Source organism: Triturus cristatus, chromosome 6, assembly GCF_964204655.1.
Source record: "Triturus cristatus chromosome 6, aTriCri1.1, whole genome shotgun sequence".
NCBI lineage: Eukaryota > Metazoa > Chordata > Amphibia > Caudata > Salamandridae > Triturus > Triturus cristatus.
In genome coordinates, this window is record NC_140589.1 from 1,341,996,622 (window position 1) to 1,342,019,974 (window position 23,353).

At 41.8% G+C, this 23,353-nt stretch overlaps 1 protein-coding gene across 1 annotated transcript in view; it reads right to left on the reverse strand.

Annotated features, from left to right (window-relative positions):
- RYR2 (ryanodine receptor 2) overlaps positions 1-23,353 on the reverse strand; it is a 3,458,987-nt gene that overhangs the window by 700,133 nt on the left and 2,735,501 nt on the right. The window contains exons 69-71 of the mRNA XM_085612346.1: positions 22,936-23,023; positions 14,404-14,496; positions 9,796-9,966 (exon numbers count right to left, since the gene is read on the reverse strand). Of these exons, the coding sequence (XP_085468472.1) occupies positions 9,796-9,966; positions 14,404-14,496; positions 22,936-23,023 (352 nt within the window). The remainder of the gene's footprint in view (positions 1-9,795; positions 9,967-14,403; positions 14,497-22,935; positions 23,024-23,353) is intronic.

Below are 23,353 nucleotides of genomic sequence, written 5' to 3' on the forward strand. Positions count from 1 at the left end.
GAGGCCAGCCAACTAGCCCTTGGAGTCACTCTGGGGTCATGGGTTCAATAAATGCAGGACTATTTCTTCTGACCTAGTCAAGAAAGCAACAGACAGCAGGTCAGCACAGCAGGACAAGAGTCCTTCAGAGCAGCAGGCCAGCACAGTGGCTGTCCTTTCAGCAGCATAGCAGTCCTTCTTCCTGGCAGAGTCCACAAATCATGAAGAGTACTGAAGAGTTGGTGTCTGAAGTCAATATTTATACTTGGCCTCCCTTTGAAGTAGGAGAAGCCTATTTGAAGTGCACAGGTTTCCTGTCATCCCTGTCTTGGCTCCAGGCTAGCTACAGGGGGAATGTAGCATTTTGTGTGGAGGCAGGGCACAGCCTACTCAAGTGTAAGTCGGACTGTGCCCAGCTCCGCCCTCCGACCCTACCTGTGATGGCCCATTCAGGCATATCGAAGCTCTCTATTGTGAATGGCTGTCTAAGAGGAATACACACAGCTTAAATGCCAGCTTTACCCAGTCATGCGACATGGATACAGGCTGTAGGCACTAAATGGCTTAGGCAGGAAAATACCAACTTTCTAAAAGTGGCATTTTCAAAACTGTAATTTAAAGTCTGACTTTACCATAAGAAAGGCTTTTCCATTACAATTATTCAAAAGACACCAAACATGAACTGAATACCAGTTCCCATTTGGAAGTTAAGCTAATTTGTGTTTTTCTTAACGCTTTCTCTCTATAGTAGAGGTGACCTGATAGGGTACAGACAATGGACAATGGTCCCATTTTCCCATTGTCTTCTTGCCCTAATTGCTCATTATGAAAAATACCACTCCACAAGAGGAGGGCTTGTGTGTGTCTGCAAATATCTCTATATATATATATCTATCTATATATATATATATATATATATATATATATATATATATATATATATATATATATATATTATCTACTGGCGGTCACCAGTAGATAGTTATAGTTAGGACCGAGTTTCCATAGGAAATCTGAAAATTCTATTTTGAATAACTTTGGCGCCGGTTGACGAATCCTCGCGAAATTTTCAAAACTAATGGGGCGCTCCGCTCAGCTCCTACCCTGAAAGTCTCGGGGTGATTCGTCAAGCAGGGGCTGAGAAAAAAGGGGGGTCCCAAAACGCGTTTTCCCCATGCATTTTCCCATAGGACCTTTAGTCGAAGGTACAGCCCGAACGGCTGAACAGAATTACTTGAAATTTGGCAAAGAGGTAGTCCTCAGGTCAGGCATGTGCCTTTTGCATATATGGTGTCAATCTGTTCAGTAGTTCCTGAGAAAATTGCAGTTAAAAGCACATAAATATCTATAAGCGCGCACCGTGCGCGCACCGTGCCGTGCGTGAGCGTAATTCTGATTGGTGGATTCATGTCAGTCAACATTCGAATCGGTCTAAATCAGGAAGTGTCGGCCGCCATTTTGTGTGTTTGGTGTATGACAGTGAAAAAGAAAGGTGGAGAACGTGAAAAGGGGGCAGGGTACAGAGTTCCTGACCCCCTAGCCTTTGTCAGGGGGTCCCTGAAGGACTCCGAAGGGTGATAAAAACATTTTTTTTTTTTAAATCGCGAGGTGCGCGCATGGTGCGCGCACGGCAGAAAAAAAATCATTAAAATCATTAAATAAATAGAAATAAAAATCAAGTGTAAGTGTTTAGATGTTAGGTGGCTCTAAAAAGAGCCGTTGTGTTAATTGAGGAACAGAGGAACAAAAAAACAAAAAAATTAAAAAAATTAAGGGGTGGAGCATGTGTGCTGCTGTATCTTCGTCTCTATTAGGTTAATGCTGGTGTCCCCATAAGAGAGAAGAGCATTGCACAGATTGCACCGTATATGAACCCTCTTGAACAGAGAGTGCATATCCAGAGGTCGAGAAGCAGGTGAAGCTGCGGCCGCAGATGAAGTGCTCGGCTGAGCTGCCGATGATGTGCTCGGCTGAGCTGCTGCGGATGTGCTCGGCTGAGCTGCTGGAGGGTTGTCTCTAGCAGCTCGAGTAGACTCCCGAGCATAAGCACAGGATGTAGTCCTTTAACGTGCCTTATCATAGAAAAAATACTAAAAGAGTATTTTTTTTTAGGATCTCCACTTGATAAGACCATGTCATGCCCCGCGGTCCTGCCCCCGAGACATGTATAGTATTTAAGGAGCGTAGGAGCGCGTAAACGCCGCTTAGCGTTCTTGCACCTAGCCCCATTTCCGTCCCATTAGCATTTGCCTGACTTCCGCTTCACATTGTTTCCTGTTTCGGGTGAAGTTCGAATCGTAGCGGACGAGTGCTGTCGGGATCGTTGCTCCTTGTCTGGCGCGGCATTGCCGCATTTTCAGAAGTGGTTACAGCGGACGCTGTGATCCGTTTGGTTTGTTTTGGTTTACCCGGTTGAGATCCTGCAAACAAGTAAGACTCTGCTTTCCTTCCCGGGTCCAGTTACGTTTCTTTTAGTCCCGTTTAGCGAGCAATCCCTCTGCGTTGATACCTGCTTTGATACATGCGTTGATACCTTTGTTCCTAGAAGTGGTGCCTGCAGCTAAGGTGCCTCTGCAGTCGTTTAAATGCCGGTGTAGCCTGCTCATATCATCACCTTCCCTGAGTGTTACTCGTACCTTGTTCTAGGTACCTCCCCCTTGAGCGAGAGAGGTATTCTCATTTTGTTTTCCGCATTTTCCCTCTTTACGTGTTGAATGTGGGGTTAACTGGCGTGGACCATCGTGCAACATTTAGGGGACAGCATTTCACATTAGAAACCACGGTAATAGTGCCTTGCCCTACCTTTCATAGATATAGGTTGTGGATTGCATATAGTTATCATTAATGAAGTTCTTGACCAATGAATATCATTTCCTTTAGGCACTTTAGTAAACCACTCACCTTAGGAGTTTATACAGAAGAAGATGTAATTCTGCCTCACTCACAGTTCTCCTGATTACAGATGGGGTGAGCCTTGTACATTCTATGTTTAGGCACTGACACGTAGTAGATTGATAGTTATCAACCTTGTTTCTCGTCATAGGGATCCCTAGCATGTGAGACAGATACACCACCCTCTCATACTTCGAATGGTGAACTATAACCGTGGTAGGTTTCCCTAACATAAAGTGTTCTTACATTGAGGTTACTTGATATTGAAGGAATTTAATATAGTCTTGTCTTTTATTTTACAGCTGAGTGTTCCTGCCTTTGACCCTGACGTGGTCCAACAACACAACCTGCCTTTCTCCCCACCTATCCTTGTTTTGTTTCCCTGTTTTCCCCTGGCGTGTCATCCGTTACGCTATAGTCTGATAGAGTCGGAAGGCCGTAGGGGAGGACTGAGGACTAATCTTCAGGTTCCTGACGCTCCTGTGGAACATACCAAGCGGTCCTTACAGACCACTCCACAAACAGTGCAGGTGACTTTAGGAGCATTCACCTTCTTCTGGCCCTCTGGATAAGTAAAAATTTTCCAAATAAATGAGTCCTTCTGTTTCCTCTGCATTGGTGGTACAAAGGTCTACAATAATACATTCATAAAGTAGCATTTAAAAAACCTTTGAAATTCACTGAAAAAACCATATGTTTCACACACGTTATAGTTAGGAATTAGCATTTAAAAAACCTTTGAAATTCACTGAAAAAACCATATGTTTCACACACGTTATAGTTAGGAATTAGCATTTAAAAAACCTTGTAAATTCACTGTTAAAAACCATAGGTTTCACACACGTTATAGTTAGGAATTAGCATTTAAAAAACCTTGCAAATTCACTGAAAAAACCATAGGTTTCACACACGTTATAGTTAGGAATTAGCATTTAAAAAACCTTGAAATTCACTGAAAAAACCATAGGTTTCACACATGTTATAGTTAGCTGAACATTTCACTCGTACAAAACCATTGAAATTCCCCCGTTATAGTTAGTTCAGCTAACTATAACTCGCGCGCCCGCAATCCACTGCTGATGACGTCTCATATTACATCACTCATGACATGGTCAGTGACATGGTCAGTGACATCACTCATGACATCTCAAATGACATCACTGATGACATCATCCAGTGAATATGTGTCTTTCTGAAAAATAAATATTTTTTATATATGTATATCTAAAGGTTAATGGAAGAATAAATGGGTAAATAAGTATCTAAATGGATGTTTTTTTTTGTAAAATTAGTTGTATAACTGACTTATTAACAGTATCTTAGTGAATACAAGTATTAGTGAGTAATGTTTACACATTTAAATATCTGTATCAGTGTCTCACTTTGTGTATAAGTTTTTGCATGGGTTGGTGAGTAGCTATATGAGTGTGTATATGGGTTATTAGTTCGTTTTTAGAGTATCAGTATGAGTGTCTGTAAGGTTCAGGGGGGATGTTACTTAGCGTATAGATGCATGAATGAGTGACTCACTGTTTGTATGTGTTTTGAAGACAGTATGTGAGCAGGACAGTACGGGTGCATGAGTGTGTGTATGGGTGAGTAAGAGAGTGAATGACTGTCTCAATAGTGTATTTATGAGTAAGTCCATATGTTTTAAACTGGTATATATGAGTATTGATGTTTATAAGTGAGGATATATGAGAGTGAGAGATTGGAAGAGTTCCTGTATAAATAAGTATGTGTTTCTATAAGTGATTGTTTAAGAGAGTAAGTATGTGTACGTTTCTTTAGAAGTAAGTGTAGTGGTGTGTGTATAGCTGTATATGCAAGTAAATGGATGTTTATTTGCATGTGTGAGTATGTGTGTGAGTAACTCTATGTATGAGTGTAGCTGTGTAACAGGATGTATAGGTGTATGAGTAGATATGATGACTGAGTACATGTATGAGTGACTATATATAAGTGTTGATGAATGAGTGGATGCGTATGTAGATTTTGGAATTACTGAATAGGCTGTTCTAACTGGTATTGGTATCTCTATAGTTTTCAAAACTTTAGTTTGTATTTTTCAATGTGTGTATCAAAGTTTATATTAGGATAAGGGGAGGTCTGCCACTCTTACTCAAGGATGATGTCATCAGTGATGTCATTTGAGATGTCATCAGTGATGTCATGAGTAATGTCACTGACCATGTAATGACCATGTCATGAGTGATGTAATATGTGACGTCATCAGCAGTGGATTGCGGGCGCGCGAGTTATAGTTAGCTGAGCTAACTATAACGGGGGAATTTCAATGGTTTTGTATGAGTGAAATGTTCAGCTAACTATAAAATGTGTGACACCTATGGTTTTTTCAGTGAATATATATATATATATATTTATATATCTATATATTTATATATATATATATATATATATATATCCAGCACAATCTTCTCACACAGGAAGACGCCGACAACCAAATTGGAGGAAAAGGGTGCTTTAATCCTTACATGGAGTATGCAGCAGTTGCCATATTTATCCTTTACGCGTTTCAACTCACTCTGGAGTCTTGATCACAGGTGTGCTTTTCCTTTCCAAGCTGACCACGTGATAATGCGTCATCAAACCACCTTTTTATTCAGTAGTTATGCGTCGTATTGCTTGTATGGAATGCGCACTGCAAAGTTTAAAAAGTCATTATTTCATCCAGCCGCTTAATTCATAGCATTACAGTTCGTTTCTTTCAGCTGCCAATGTTGTTAATAGTTTTGCAATGCAGTGCACAAAAAAAAGCTTCATAATAAATGTTTCTGCTTGGCTTCTACTTCTCCTTTTCTGCACACAAAGGAGAAGTAGAAGCAATACGACGCATACCTACTGAATAAAAAGGTGGTTTGATGACGCATTATCACATGCTGGATTTAAAGTGGGTTCTTCGTGCCCCCTACTGCCAGGGTCTGGGGCTTCCTGTCACGAAGATTTACGGACTGGATATATATATATATATATATATATATATATATATATATATATATATATATATATATATATATATATATATATATATATACACACACACACACACACATATGTGTTATGGTTGTGTATAAATTCCGCCCAATTTCAATATTTGATTTAGCTGAAATGTTGGCTATATACCAGCTGACAGCCATAAACCATAAATTCAGAGAAACTCGATAAGGCATTAGACACCATACCTCCCATTCTGTCACTCTCTCCTTTGAGGGCCAGATCCACTTGTCAGTCAGTGGCACACATATTGTCATGGGTAGAAAATCTGTTATTGTGGATACACTGGCAAAATGATTCTGCCACTGATAGTGGACTGAAGCGTGCTTGGGCGATATCTAACCAAGCTAAAATGCCTGTAAAAGAACCTAATGGTAGTACTTTAAGATATCAGTAGGATGAATGTGTATCCTTCAACATGCTATCTACTTGATAAGAGTTTCAAAAATTGACAACCACACAGTCACCATTAAATGATTTAGCTAGTGGTACTATCCCTGGGGTTCTTCGGACCATCAGAATATCACTGGAATCTCTCACACTTTATGTTGGGTTGTAGATTCTCTCAAGAATGGTCTTAGGCAAGACATGTTTGCTAAAAGTTCTACATACAGGCAAGTATCAGGGGTTGATTCGCAATGGGTTTAATACAGAGGGATGCTCCATGTCAACCACTAACCCGGAGCCTCCCGCTAGAAATTTTGTTGAATGGGTTTTCCGGGTTCTACTGGGTAGCATTTGAGTACCTTCTGATGTGGGTAGTGATCGAAGTGCCCTCAGCCTAAGAACTTTCTCCCTTTTCCTGCCACCCCTTACTAATGGGCTCTTATTGGGTTTTCCCAGCCAAAGTGGCAGCATGGCCTGGCAGGACTGGTGCTGAGCTTGTCTTACCATTCATAAGCTGAGTAACCTGCCTCTAGATTGCCTCTAAGTGTGAACACAAAAGACTCAGGCATTCTATAAACGGGGATTTAAACTTAGTACACAGCTAGACAATGGTCTCTTGTTGAATGTTCTCCTGAATGTTATTGAGAGGACACTTTTTAGCAGGACTGGTAGCCTTTACTTTACATTTGGGTCCCAGTACCGAGACAAACAATGATGCCATAGAACGAATTTCTGAAGCTGCTGGGGATTTGTCAGGCGCAGACTCAACCTCAGGCACATTGATGTAGTCGTAAAATAGGGCTTCAGTTGTACCAATACAGTGATGTAGTCACAGACAAGTCGCTGGTAACTGAAAGGCATTTATTGCTAGCTTGATTTCTTTTGAAATCACCCCAGTGCTGTCGATAGGGCCGCACCCCTCATATAACAAAGGACTCTGGTTCCTTGAGTCCTTCAGTGGTCTCTGCACTCCATGCGCAGGAGCAGTTAGAAAAAGCTGTTTGTCACTAGGGAGATAAACAACATTTTTAATGAGCAGGATTTGTTATTAATAGAATACCCTTATCTTATCTTGGCTTGTGAAAATCCTAGCAAGATAAATAAAAGCTCTTTTGGCTTAGTTTAACAAAATTGAATTCAATGGTGAAAGGAGATACTAAATAATTTAGTGGAAAAGTAACTTTCTAAAACTGTATTTCCTGCAGCCTGGAAGTAAACTGGTTTAGAAATGGTTTGCCTCACAGTCCTGCTCCACAGACTTAATACACATCCCTGGGTTAGTTACCTCAGAGACAAAGGTGTGGTCTCTGTAGTAGGAATACAGGAGTTCTGTTAATGGAGGCCACTTAGCAGGGATTAGCCATCTGCGGGAGGACAAGTACAGCTGGCAGAACATATGGCATCTTTCCTAGTTCTTTTTTTGAAGTGGGAATCCCAAATAAGGCTGTCAGGAACTACAACTACTGATTCTCAGAACTTCCTTATACTTTCTGCCTGTGTCAACATCAAGAGGAATTCCCAAATCCGGTACTGACAGGCAAGAAAAATCATCCCTAGAGGGCAGTAGCTGAAGGTAATTATGCAAGAAAGTAGCTAGGATTGGGTTACGGAATTCTCCCATGTCTGACTAGTGCATAGGATGAGACTGGCACCTCACCGCCCCCTCCTTAAAGCATTCCTGTAAGAAGAAAGTATGCTGTAAGAAGAAGGCTATGCCTGGCTGCTGGAAGAAAGAAAATCCGAGGATTCCTGACTCTGACTCGCACCCAGGTGCTGAAACTGCTCACAAAGAGCCAAGTTGTTCTCCTTTTGTTACCTACTATATAACAAGCAAAAGGACTTCTGACTCTAAGCAGGCTAGCTGGGGGGATGGTGTCTGAAGACCTGAGGGCTGCTAGAATTATCAGGATTCCTTTCTCCTGCACCAAGCTGTTTAAGATTTCCTTACAACTCAAGAAGACCTAGGCTAGTTACCTAGACTTCCACAGCTGGCAACAAATCTGGGCTCCTCCTGCTTGGAGCTTATTACATCTAAGAAAAAGGCTTCAGGTGGACCTCCTGGTGCATGTTGAGCCGTGCCTGTCTACAGGTTCCAACCATGTCTTGCAGGTTAATTTTAAGAACCAAAAAAGTGCTAATTTACCCCAGCGGCATAGTGATTGGCGTGGCCAAGGAGTCCTGCCATGTACTGTTCAGAGCTTTTGGCACCAAAACTATAAGCTCCAGCAGGAGCTTGACAATGATGTATCCATACGTTGGACCCTCCGTACTGGCTTCACCTTCTTGTCTTCCCCCTCTGGAGAACTTCATCTACTTTTTTTGAGATCCAAGACTGAAGGTAAAAACTTTGAGTGGTGCAACCAGTTTGGCCTACCTGACCTCCGATACATCACAGTCGGCCTGAAAGCACATTTAGTCATTGATCACCCACAAACTGTTACTTCTCAATGGTACTTTGTCTTTTCCTGGCGTATTTCATTGAAGGCAGTGGAAATGCTGGTGAAAGATAAAGTGGTTTAGATATTAACGATCTATAACAAACGACTTGGGCCCAATGAATAAGGGACTCGGGGGAAATATGTATAGGGGTGGGCAGAATTTGCATAGTTGCGCTACGCAAAGCTCCGCGAAACGGTAAAATATCGCCGCTAGCATGCAGAAATTCCGCGAACACGCGGAATAGCTTGTTCGCGATGCTTTTTTCCTGTTCGCGAATGCTGTTTGCGTGCTCGGGGGGAAATATCTCGCGAAAACGCATTTTGAGAACACAAAAAGCAAAAAATTACGCGAAGCAGCGGAACGCAGAATTTTGGCCAATTCCGCAGTCTCCGCGGAACGCAAAATTACCCAAATTCTGCAAATTCCACGAGTGGAACGGAATTTACCGCCCAGGCCTAAATATTTATAGATGCCATCCAGGGAGGAGATGTGACCTAGTGGGCCCCCAGGTTCCTAATGGGTCCCCAGGGTCCTAATTCAGCAGCTCCAGCCACTAGGCCCGTGGCTGGAGCTGCTGAATTAGGAACCTGGGGGCCCTGGTTTGAACCTTGGCCCGGGCACTGTGCTCCAGACTTTTCAATTCTGGACAAATCAGTTAATCTCCCTGTGCTTAAAGATGTAAATGTGTATTTGTGCAATCCCCACTTGATGTGCACAATCTTGTAGATCATATAACAATCCCCTTGTACTGTGAAGCACTCCATAGCTTCCAATTTTTGGTTCACGCTATTTGAATGCTGACACATACATACTTTATGTTGGTATAGAAAGGCATTACTACGAAAGTGGATTGTAATGCGATTGTGAAAAATACTGATGTGGAGAAAGGATATTGTTAATTCAAGTTTAAATCAGCTCTAGCTATATTGGCTCAATACTCGATACAGAATTTAAGGGTTTTTTGGAACGAAATTCAATGTAATGTTTATATATGTGACTTAAACCCAATGAGTTTATGTATAAGGTCATCACACACTTACGTCCCCAATGATATGCATACATTTAAAATCAACCAATACTTGCCATACTAAATCTGTTCTTCGCCAATGAGATTAATTCTTGGTCTCCTGGTACACAGATGTTCAATCCAATAGGCAACAATCTTTTTAGGGCAGCAACGATGAGAGATGTCTGCAAAGAATATCGGTCCCCTTTCCGTTTCAGTTTTTTCCGCTCCTGATCAGAGACAGATGTCTGAAGAACAAAAGAGAATGCAGTCAGTGTCTGAATCGGAAACGTAAGGAAAAAAGGATGTTACACTTTGCTACTTTTAAGTTATCCTGCTTACAAAGACCTTCAATAGAGTATATATAGATAGACTTTGACAGCACGACCGTGAAAGCAGTTTAATCATTACATGAGATTAGAATACACAGTTAAGAAGAATCCTTTCAAACAGAAGATTTACTCGTTCAAGAGTCAGGCAATTTTTCAGGATAGGCTTTGCTACAGAAAATATCATACCACCTTCAGAGCCCAAATCGAGTTTTGAAAATGTAAACTGCTCCTCAGTTCCTGAACCAAAGCCCTGATAGTTCTGAAATTTACGAAACTGTAAGATGTTGTTAGTGGTGAGCTATGAGTTAGAGGTGTTTTTGCACACATTCAAAGCTTTTCAAGGTTTCAAAGCTTTGCAACCTTTGTAAAGTGAGAAGTCTGTAAACCTCGCAAAACTTCACAGGCAAAATGTAAATGTTGTCGTTTCTGTCAGCCTAACTTCTTCAATGCCCACTAAATGTTCAACTAAGTGGTATTTGTACACTCGTTGCTAGAGCAGGCGTCACATAGGGCGATAGGATATAGGAAAAGTTGATCAATTCCTTGTGCAATACCTAACAGCAGTTGCAAACACGCGGGCATCTACTATTGTTTATTCGAATATTTGCAGCAGATCTTCAACTTCTATTCAATTGCAGTAGCGGAGGAGCACCCCTATCTGTGGCAGTCAAATATTTCAGGGATACATAAAAATGCACAAACTGTACTCATGGACTTTACGGGAGATCAATATGCGAAGCTAAATCATGTCAGATTGTGCATTTGCATAAATAAACTTGTTTCCCTTATTTTTTCCATATGGAAATGTTCCTGTCACTATTCCACCTTCACAAGGCGTTTTGCTCTTCAGTTTGACAGAACTAATTGTGCGTGCGTTTCCAGAATGAAACACTACATTGTGAACTGTGAATTCATCGATTGTAGTAAGAACACTGACTCAATCAAATGGAGATTGGTAAGTAATTACAATGGTAAACTGAAGTACTGCATTCCTCAAAAACTGCATGGTTAATTTCTAGATTAAAGGGAAAGATTACCAACCAATGCAGATGGTAAGGAGCACAGTACAGAGCAGAGGTTCTGTGCTCTCTCTCCCTGCTGTTCCACATCTATATCAACAGACGGGTGGCATATTACAACAAGCATTTGCAATGCAATAGGTCTCGCAATTACGCAAGTTTAAGCTATTGGCATTGTAAATGACACCGCCTTTTATTTATGTTTTAAAAACAAAAATAAAAGGCATTGTTATTTGCAATGTTAATAGCTCAAACTCACGTAAATGCGAGACCTATTGCATTGCAAATGCTTGTCCCTAAAAGTTAGTGTTAGTCTGAATCTTTTTTTTTTTTGACATTCAATCATCTTTCATGAACTGTGCCCTTAAAGTATTATAAAATTCCTTCACTTCGGCAGATGCTGTAAATAAAATGTTTGTTTACTTACAAACCCCATTCTTGTAAGTATGTGAACAGCGTTATCAGGGTAACGCATGAAGGAGTAACAACTTTGGCGAGATTGGCATGTCGCAAACACACTGTGCAAAATGACGTTTGTGGCATGCCCTTCGTTCCTCACAGATCAAGCTAGCTGTGTAGCTTAATGCTTTGGTACACAGCCGCTTATTCAGAGTCCCCCACCACTTGTATACGGGAACAGAGACACACACATTGTCATTAACAGACACCTTATTATGCACCGTGGAGCCGTAAATAAACAGCTGCAGGACTGACATTCCCAGGGACCGAGGCTGCAGCTGGAGTAACCAGATTAAAGTCCCAGCAGGTTTCAACTGCCTTTAACGACTAAGGATAGGTCTTGACGATGTCACGTGATGCAGAGGGCGCCCATCGGGAAAGCAAGTATGTTCTATGACGTGACTCAAACTTTCATGAAATCCCTGTTGTGCTAGGGAATACGATGTAGATAGCAGAAATACAGATAAAAGCCCAAACAGCCGTGTGTGACAGCAGGGCTTTGATATACAATGTTGAACATTGTCCTGTGTTCGCACTGCTGGCCTCAGCCTAGTTGTGAGTTTGTTTCAAGCGTCTGCTTTCCACCTCCTGTCAACGGCTGGCACAAAATGGTTGCTGCTAATAACTTAAAACATTTAGAGCTACCTAACTTATAGTGATTAAACGTCAAATGTGAAAATGTTTCTTAAGTACACCTCAAAGGTTGTAATGTTGCAAACAAGCGTGAGGTACAGGCATGGAAAGAGTAAGGGAAGGAGGGGAACGATAGAGGCATGGAGGAAGGAAAGAAAGTAAAGGAGAGGCATTCATGGAGGGAGGAAGGGAAGCAAGGGAGGGATAGAGTCATGAGGGAGGAAGGGAAGCAAAAGAGAGAAAGAGCCATGGAGAAGGAGATAAAGTAAAGAAGAGAGACATTCATGGGTGAGGAAGGAAAGCAAGGGGGGGTCAGAGACATAGAGGAAGTAAATGAAATGCAGGTGAGATAGAGGGAATGAGAGTGGAAAGTAAGCAAGACATGGGTAAAGGATTGGAGGAAGGAAAATAAGTAAGGAAGATAAAACAAGCGGCCGCAAAAGTGAAAGTGATCGCGATCAAACATCAAAGCGGCCGTGAAAGCAAATGGTGTGCAGGCTGCCAAATGGTGTGCGCGCCCGGCACACATGCACTGTATTTGGAGGCCTGAAAGCACTCGTTTGCACTTCCAGATCCCCCATTTACAAAAGCTCTTGCGAGAGCAGCGCTAAAGCGCTGGCTCAGGCGAGACCTAAAAACTGAGCAATTGGCTCTGGCCTCCAACAATGCTTGGCACTATGTGTCGATTTCAGATAATAGGTACCCTCTTCAGTATAGGAGCTAACTCACGAAGTCAAGATATGCATAAGAAAGAATGCAACAATGAAACATGAAACAGAAATTCAAATTGCTGCTACATGTTTGCCTGCGAGTAGGGGCGATCCCGCTGGGGGCGGGAGGCTAATACTTCAGGCAATGTAGAGCCAAATTTCGGAGGTTTGGGGGGGCTAATACTTCCAGCAATGTGTCCTTGTATAATGTAACTGATGCTCATGCAAAAGTGCCTTAATACCTTTGGGTGGCGTTCGAGCTGTTCAAAACTACAAAAAAACAAAGCCTAAGGTTACTTTTCAGGAAATGCATTCTCACACTGTGGCAGCAAAAGTAATTTGCAACTTTAAGGAATAGGCAGAGTGGAGATGCAGGGGCTCTAGGAAGGGGCGAAAACACAACAAAGCATCATTATCAAGTAAATGGTCTTTTAAAGACCTGTCAAATACTCGGGTGCGGCTGAGATAAGACGCCAGACCAGCCAGCCCACAGCAGCTCAAGAACTGTGTGTGTGGGGAAACTGTCTCAGCCCAGGCTGACACACAAGACGCTGTAGGAGCTGAAGCCCTTAGAGCCCTATGGTTGTTGAGTGCCTGCCTGCGAGTATTTCCTGTCTGGCTTTGAAGAGAGGCCGCGGACACATACTGGGTTGACAGTCTGTGACTGCATCATACTGCAGGAGTCGCTGCAGGATCCCTGGGATTCTTGTAAGTCTTTTAGGTGGGAAACATTAACTGTCCACACTCTTATAGGTGACACACAGTAGATATGCTCCCCTAGGGCTGCTTTACCTACACTTACAATACAGCAGGGAAACACAGTCCAAAGAAATCCCTCATTTATAAGATAGTATAGCCTAGGCCACATCCAAATGAAAGAATGATGCCTTCACATTGCACAAAATTTCAAGTGAGAGCCATTTCTCCTTCATGTGCTAACCACACCCTCCCCTCATCCTCTTTCCGACAACTGCTGCTTAATTCATGTCTCAAATACCTTACTATTGCCCCTGCTTTCACTATATATAAGTTTATTCATTGCAGACTACGAATGTATCTATGTTTTAAATGCTCTAGAATACTACTTATGACCACGACAAATGTAGATAGCGCTCACTTGTCTCTCTAATATATTTATTAAGTCATTTCACTTCCACTTGCGGATGCTGTGTTCTATTACCTTTTGTTGTAAACCCGCATTCCACTTTTTTGGGCCTAGAAACACTAAATCAAAAACTCTAAAATAAGATAAAATACAATATGTTTGGAAAACTTATAGCTCGTTAAACCCAAAAGGGGCACTACACATACGATACGTGTGCATTCATATTTAGGGGAGAGCGTTAACTCGTGTTTTTAGCTGAATTCTCAAGCCACTCTCCTGACTCAACTTGAAAGTGTGACATTTAATTTGTACAAGACCAACAAAAACAAGTGAAATGAAAGGCCTGCCAAATCTCACACTGAAGATGAAAAAGTCAACCTTAAGCAGGGAATAATAATACACTCTGTAACCTTTGCAGCATACCCACCTTTGACATCTTGGACTTGGTGTCGGTTATAAGGAAGGACATGTTGTTGATTTCATTTTGCACCACAAAGTTCTGTTCCTCTCGCTTGAAGTTCTGAAAGTTATATATGTCATTTTAGGTAAAGTGCTCAGTGTTCTACAAACATACAGTACATAATGTCAATGTGAGGACAACCAAGCATGGGTAGGAAACATATATAGTTGCAGATCAACTAATTGTTTGAACTTTGAAAGTGGCATAACACACTTGTAAAAAAATATACTCTTTATTCTAAACAGGTATGGTATCCTGAAATAGTGGTTGCAGCTCAGGTTGGTTGTTTTGTGTTGGCATTTATAGTATTTTTGTGATTGCTTCACTGAATATCAAAGCGGTACATGTTCCAAGGACGTTCTGTTATTTTGTTGTCTGAGAGCTACATGGGAAGAATGGCCTGGTGTATACGGTGATTACTTATCAAAATGATTCTGTGAGAAATGGACTTGTTGATTGAGAGGGTGAAACCCTACTGGAGCAACAGCCACAATCCTTGTCAGGGTGAACCACAAAAAGTAACTAATTGACCTTGTCCTTAACCCTCTGGTAGCTTGGCACAAAAGCAGTCAGGCTTAACTTGAAGGCATTGTATAAAGTATTTATGCAACACACAACCAGTAACAAAGAGAAAACACTACACAATGAAAATATCACACCAATTTACAAAAATTGAGTAAACTTTAAAATAAATAAAATGATACCAGAACAAAAAAATCCAATCAGTGGAACTGCAGATATGAAATGTTAAATATTTTAGACCAAAGTAGAGCCAAAAGGTGCAAAACGCCAACCAAGGGTATCTGTTCACGCTGGACTGGGACAAAGTTAAAAGTTAAGGCCGACCGTGATGGAGCGCAAGCAAGACACAGGATCAAGTTTGGCCTGCAGAGTATTGTACCTTTGGTCCTTGGTGGGACGTCTGTGTGGTGTTGCTTTGCGAGGCTTTGCGTCGACCGGCGTCGGTTCTGTTGAAGCTATGCGGTGAGGCTTTGAGTCCCTCTGCGTCCGTTACTATGAGTTGTGCGGCGATGCTTTGTGCCGCTCTGTGTCAGTTACAATAAAACTGACAGCCTGCGGCGAGACTTTGCAGGGTCTTGAATTGCTTGCCATAGATTCCAATAAGGCTGGCAGCTGGGAGGTGTTTCTTTGTGGAACTTTACATTGCTCTGCATCAGTTCCAATGAAACTTGCAGACGGCTGCATGAGGCTTTGTGTGACTTCACTGTGTGTTGGATTTGGTGGGACCTTCAGTTAGGCCTGGAGGAGCTCTCTCTGATGCCAGCCAAAGTCCCAGGACCTGAGAAGGCACATCTTGGGGATCAGGAGCTCACTCCAGCAGTGACCATCGGGGCTCAGGTAGGTTCAGTAGTAGGTCCAGGCAAGTCAGATGCAGCAGGTCACAGTAGTCACTGCTGTCAATCTAAATTGGTGTGGTAGCATGGTGGGGTTAGGGGAATAACTTGGTGCTCCTTTCCTATCAGCAGTTCATGGCCACAAAGCAAATGCTCTCCACCAAACTCAGATGTTCCTCTCATGCTATACCTAGTATGTAAGAATTGTTGGGATTGGCCTGAGCGGGCTGGTCTGACGCTCACTCAGTCACGGAGAGCCTGTGCCTTTTCTCCACCTGCCTGTGCAACACAGCTGGGTTGGAGAAATGTAAGTGCACATATCTGTTTAGCTGTTCTAAGACAGTCTGCCAAACCGAAATGCACACTTGCTGTGCCCACTGCTCCTACTCCCTGCCATGGCCCCACCCTACCCTAGACTCCATCTGCTTTGGCTCAGTCAGAAAGGGATAAATAAAAAGATGATAACCTTGTTTTATTATAATTTTATTTATCATCTGTTGGCTCTGAGCAGTTGGGCGACGCTCCTCCTCATTACAAAGGAGCCGCACTTTGCAGGTCAGCTGGGCAGTTGTAGAGGAGCCTTTAGAATTTGTTGTATCCATGTAGCTCAGAACAGGAGGTCATTCAGCTGTTCCTTGGAGTTCTAGGATGAAGGGAGAAGGTCTAGCCTTCCTCCACAGACAGAAGGACATGCTTAAGGCAACAGGGTAGTCTTCTGGCAGCAGGGAAGTCCTTCTTCCGTAGCATCTACTGGTCCAGGACTATACTGAAGAGTGGGTCTAAGGGTCCTGTGTTTGTACCTGATGCCAGCTTTGAAGTGGGAAGAGCTTCAGGAGTTTTCCCCTTACAGATGTGCCTGGACATTTCTGCCTCCCTTCCCTGGTCTCAGTCTGTCTTGGGGCACTATACGCTAGTGTGAAGTTCTTTGTTAGTGTGCTAGTGCAGTGTATTTGAAGTGCAAGGGTTGTTGTGGAGCTTATATTTAGTCTTCATTTTACCTCTGCTTTTTAACTTAGCATCTTTTTCTAATGGTGGTTTGCACATGTTTTCCCTAATGCAAGAATGTGGCATGCATGCATTTATATCTGATAGACATTGCCGCTCTGTATTCTGCACATTTAGTTTGAGTGTTGAACAAATTAGAACACAATGCCTTGTTTTATTTTTGCTCAGAAAAGATGATTATTTATCTACAAACTAATTAAAGCTGTGATACTGCACCTCTGGCACAATGTGATAAGCTTGGTCTTATATGATGTAAACATCGTCCATGCTGAAGTCGGTGAGAGGTTCACTCCCCGCCGGAGTTATCATGAAAGCTGCAGCTAGCTGTGACTGAGATGCAGATCTGCTGTCCCCAACCTTCATTCTGAGAAGGAACATAACCGTGCAAGAGAAGTGTGCAGGGCTGTACACTCAGACATTCGTGCATTTGTTAATGCAATGAGACCGGTTTCCTGATGTACAGTACCAAGGTATGGGGTTAGATCATTCCAATAGGCCTGTCAGTTGGGTACTCCTGACATGCTCTTTTTAGCATAGAGAAATTAGCGATAGATAGGAGTAATCTTAGCAACATTATGAACAATTAACATGGTTGAATTGTTTCTGTTTTTCACCATTCTAATAATGCTTATAACAATGATGTGTCTCATCTTTCTGATAATCACAGTTCATATTTTATTTACAAAGATTAGAGTTTTTCAACAAAAACATTTGAAAATGCTTTATCATATCCTTACTTTGTGACACCTTGGACTGCAAAAGTGACCAACGAAAGGATTAGATCTGTTTCCACTAATTCCTGGGGAATCAGAGAGGTCATGTTTGTGGTTACCAAAAACATGTATAACTCTGTAAGGCTAGGAGTTTAGATGCGGTACTGTGAGCTAGTCAAACAAACCAACATGTACTGATTAGACTCAGCCCCTGTTCTATGAAGTTGTGTTGCTCTAAATACACAGTTGTAAATTTGTAGGAACTATATAACAGTGTGGTAGGTGACAGCCCCCTCCCCCCATCCTGCCTTGAATGCTCATATTGCCAACACCCAGTCCCTCTATTGTGTGTCTGTCTGGGAGGAATACACAAAGGCCAATTGCCAACTATGCCTAGTCATGTGACCCAGGAAGCAGGCTGTAGGCACTAAATGGTTAGAACAAGAAAATGCCAACATTTTAACAGTGGCATTTTCAGAATTGTGATTTAAAGGTTAACTTTACCATTAAAGAGGGTTTTAAATTACAATTCTTTAGCAATCAAACTCAAAATTTCTACCAATTCCCAATCAAAAGTTATATTTTATTGAACTTGATAGGTGACCCAACGTTGTCCTATGGGGGGGGGGCGTGAAACAAGGAAGCTAATCGCGTCCGACTACAGATCGGAACAGGGGGAATCAGAGCCCGTTGTGCAAGTGAAAACTGATTTTTTCTCCATTGAAAGAATTGTTGGTCGCATTTGATGCAGTCCAGAACGTTGTTTCACACAGATTTTCTCCAAGTGGTGATGCTCTGAGAGGGACAGTGAACTTTGAGTCTTAAAGTCTCAAAGAATCAGAGGTATTACACTAGAGAAGCTACCAGTTCTGTGTCCTGGGGGAACCCATTAATTAAGGCACGGGTTCGAAACGCCTTGACAACACAACAACCCCAAGCAAATTAATTAGACAGTTGTTCAGGGAAAGAATACAAAGTTATTAAAGATAAAGTCCCTGGTTAGACAATAGCAGAGTTTACATGGTTGCCCAGCACATTACTCAGGAATATAGGTAAATAAAATAGTTGGTGTTGAAAGTCCTACTTGATGGGCCATTTGAGTTCAGAACTGCATGCATAAAAGTGATTATTACAATCTGTTTAATTGAGTCACAACAAGAAAAAGTCTTAGTAGAGTTTATTGAATTTTGTAAGGTTTATGTTTTTTTTGTGTTAATTTCAATGCATTTGCAGTAAAGTTTTTGCAACAAAATGACTTGATGAAGGAGGTTGTTGGTTGTATGTATTTTTTGACATATTCTTTGATTAAAAATTCTTTTGTATATGACAAATATTTGAAATTATAAAAATATAATGCTACAATTTGCTAGATGACCAATACTATTAAAAAGAGTGCTCAATATTACTGTGTGCATAGATCGATAACCGGTTTTGGCATTTTTTGGTGATATAACTTTTTAGCAGTGGCATTGTTAGAATTGTGATTTAAAGTCGGACTTAACCATTAAAGAGGGTTTTAAATTCCAATTCTTTAGCGAACAAGCCCGACATTCCTACCTACTCTCAATCAAAAGTTACCACTTATTAAACTTGATAGGTGACTCAGTGTTGTCCTATGGGAGAAATAGGCCTTGCAGTACTGACAAAAAAAGGTAAGAGTTTTTCACTACCAGGAAATGCTAAACTTACAAGTACATGTCTAATTCTTTTTAAATACCCTGCAATCTGCCCTATGGGCTGTTTAGAACCTACACTGGTGGTGACTTAGATGTATTAAAAATGAAGATTGGCCCTGCGCAGTATGGGGTGATGGGGCAGGCTGACACGGGAGACGCCTCTTTGGTCCAATGGTAGATTGCCACACCGTGCGGGCTTGGGGGGTTTCAGAGACTGGGATAATATAGGGATCTCTACCCTAGGGGATGTTATGCGTGGCACGGTCGTAAAATCTTTCCAGGATCTTCAGTATGGATATCAGATGCCGAAAACATAATTTGTTAAATACTTGCAGTTTAGACATGCCATTCTTCCCAGCATTGCGGAGTTGGAGTCCGTTCCCGAGCTTAGTCTTGTTGAAGCTAAAGTATTTATGGGTGACCTACATGACCATAACATTTCCAAAGTATATCAAATTCTGGTGGCAAATGGCCCCACTACTTTAGATAAACTTATGGCGAGGTGGAGGATGACCATGGCCCTCCGGATGAAGAGGACTGGACGGAAGCGCTTGCGTCCCCTCGAGGAGCGGCAATAGCTATGCGCCTTCGGATGATCCAATTTAACTATCTTCACCGTGTTTATTATACTCGCATCAGGTTGTGGAGGGCGGGCTTGATAGAGACCCCGATATGCCTACGATGTGGCTCTGTGGATGGTATCCTGTTTCACACAATCTGGCAGTGCGCGGTGCTTGTAACGTTCTGGCGAGGGGTTTTGGCCTGCCTTGCAGATGTCTTGGGGTGGGAGCTCCCCACTCCCCTAAACTGGTGCTATTACATATAATGGAGGGGGTGGGGGGAAATATTTATAAACACCATCTGATGCTACTGGGCTTTACGCTGGCTAAACGGGACATTGCCCGTAATTGGAAGGCCGGGGCTCCGAATCGGCTCTCGGCTTGGAAGAGATGAGGTCCCTATCTTTCAGGCACGAGGATGCCCGCCGAAGCATTATAAGATCTGGAAGAGGTGGGCGACGTATCGGGGTTTAGACCTGGAGCCCCGTGCTGTAAGGGACGTGGCAGCAGAGGGTTAAGTGGAGCAGGATTTGTGGTACTGGACCTCTAAGGTCCTGCGGATAATGTATCTTCAGGTGCAGGCGAATCTGTATTAATATCAGCATGATGTAAAGACAGTGCATTTGTTTCCTTATTATTTCAGTTTTTGCACAATGTATATATTAAAAGTCAACACAATATGTTATGTGTAACATGTGGCAGTCTGTCTCTGGGTTCCAGAGCTCTGCATTGTATTTGACAAGGGACATAATAAAAACTGTTGTTAAAAAAAAATGAAGGTTTCGACCATGGAAGAGGTTTATTTTGCAAGGTCAAATTGCCAGTTTAAAACTGCAACCATAGGCTGCAATAGTAGGCCTAAGACAAGTTTAGAGAGCTACTTAGGTGGGTAGCACAATGAGTGCGGCAGGCCCACTAGTGGCATTTAATTACAGGCCTGGGTACATTTATTACCACTTGAATAGGGACTTATAATGTGCCAAATGGGTTTAGGACAATTTCACCATGTTTAAAGAAGAAAGCACGAGCACTTTAGCACTAGTTAGCAGTGATAAAGATTGCAGAGTCCTAAGGCTAACAAAAACACATTTCGGCAAAAACAGGAGGAGTGAAGGCAAAACGTTTGGGGGAAGACCACTCTGAGGCTGACAGGTCTAACAGATTCCTAAACCGTTTGGAAGAGAAGCATTGAAGTTAGTGGCAAAACTCTTACCAATTGTGATTGAAAAGGCCTAGCCTTACCCACAAACGCACATTGATGTCACAAAGTAAAAAGTATGTCACAATTATCACTTTGCTTACAAAATTGTGGGAGAAATAATAAGAGATGCTAAGGGCAGCATGCTGGTGATCACTGGCATCCAGATTAATATGTAAGTTAAATGAGAGACAACTGAAGGCTAGACTTTTTTTTTTTACAAGGAAAAGAAACATGTATTGTAATCTTACTAAAATTGACCAACAAGGTGAGGATATCTGTGTTTTGAGTAGATAACTAAACACGTTCTTAGCAACACAGGTCTGTGGCGATTGGTGTAGTATTGACAAATTACAAAGCCTCTCTTCATAACCGCTCAAATGTTTGGTTTTTCCAAACATTTTTGTTGAGTGTCTTTCTGGCAAATGCAATCTGTTATGCTCGTAAAAGATGTCAAATCAAATGTAGTACCTCAAACCAAGCTAGCATAGTCCATGGCATGCAACATGTCTTCTCTCTGTGGTCTCCCACATTACTTAAATATGCCCTCAGGATGGTAGAAACCCCCAAAAATGTTAGCATTTGGTGCAACCTTTATGCTAACTCGATTACTAATCCAGAGATCAAAAGCCTCCTAACGCCACATAAATCCACCGAGCACCTGCATCTTGAAAAAAGAATATAATAGTGGGTATGGAAGATTCATTATTATTACGGCCTTACAAAATGTGAACAATTATTGGGCCCAGATTTACAAACATTTTGTGCCACGTTTGAGTCACTTTTTTAACAAAGAACAAAAGCAAAAGCCAAGTTGATATTTACAACCCAACGCAAATGGGGATTTACATTGGTTTGTAACAAAAAGTAGCGTAACATTGCACAACGCTAAGCATCAAAGGGACATTTCATGGTTGGTGCATGGGCGTTCCCATGCATCCACCCACGAAATTTGACAGAAATCCATATCTACAATTTTTTTGTAGATATGGATTTTTGTTAAAAATTCCTGCACTATCATGACTCTGGCAAAACGAAGAGAAATAATTGTATTTCTCCTTGGTTTTTCCTCCTTACATGTATACTGCATTCTCCAGCACAAGCACAAAGAGGAAATTGCTTTACGGTATAGCTTTTATGCAGAAAGGTAATACATCCTGCACAAAAACTATGCGGACTACAATACAGACACCCTTACACTTTTGAGCAAGGGTGACTGTATTGACGCATGGTTGCTGAAAGTGTGCCAGCACAGGGAGAGAGCAGACCTGTCCCACTTCTTTGTAGACAAAACACAGTTCTGCTTTTCACATTTCAGACAACGCAGAGTAGCAACTTCCCTTGCTGCGCTGTGTTGCATGATCTGTTTGTAAATCTTGGCCTAAATTGGTTACACTTAGACAGTCAGCCTGCAACCCATTCCTTTAATAACTCCATCAAAACGAATGATCGATCAATTTTTTTCAACAATATCTGAACATTGACATATTCCTATTACCCCACTAATAAAGAAACAAAATGTGCCCAAGCTTCTCCATCTCTAAAGCCAGAACCTCCTTTATGCGGGACGCCTTCATGGTACCCGCACAATCTACCTAAGTCAGTCCAATTTACTGAATCTCCAATAACTCACATATGCTCCTTCTTCTCATTCATACTAAGTCTGCCTAGTGCAAACCGTTGTTAACTGTCATGTTCAGATTTGTCCACTCACGTACAACACTGAAGATTACAATATCATTTCCACCACATTCCCTGTAGTATTTCCATCACACTTCCACCCAGGCATGCTGCCTCATAAATGTTCACCTTGAATCTATTCATTTGCCTAGACCTGATAATGAGCAGCAACCTTCTAAATGTAAACTTAGATTTTGTATTGCTCAATGAGTGCAGACCCCTATAATTCATACAAGGAACTGTTATTCAGGGGACAAAAAAATTGAAATTAAAATTAAAACTCAAATTCAAACAAGTCACACCATGACTTACATGTGATTTTGCCCAGTAAACAAATACCTCTGCTACCATTCGGAACAACTCCTCTGCTTCAGGGTTGGGTTCTTTCAGCCATCTTGCTCTGCATTAAACAATGTAGAGATGGAACGAAAAAAATAAATCAGCTCTTGTCTCCTATTTGTTTTACTATGAATACAAAGCACTACCAACCTCTGACCAGCCAACATGGACATGCATTAGGGACAATATTTTACCACAAACGATTATTATCCATGCCAAACAGTAGAACTCTTTTCCATGCCTAAATGAGATCCCTCCCAATATGAATAGATACATCTAAATTTAGTTCCCTGTGCTTGTGGCTGGTTTGCCATCCACAGATGATTGGTGGGTAGTGTCCCATAGATAAGGAAAAAAGACTTTGAGTTGACCATGACAAACGACAACCACT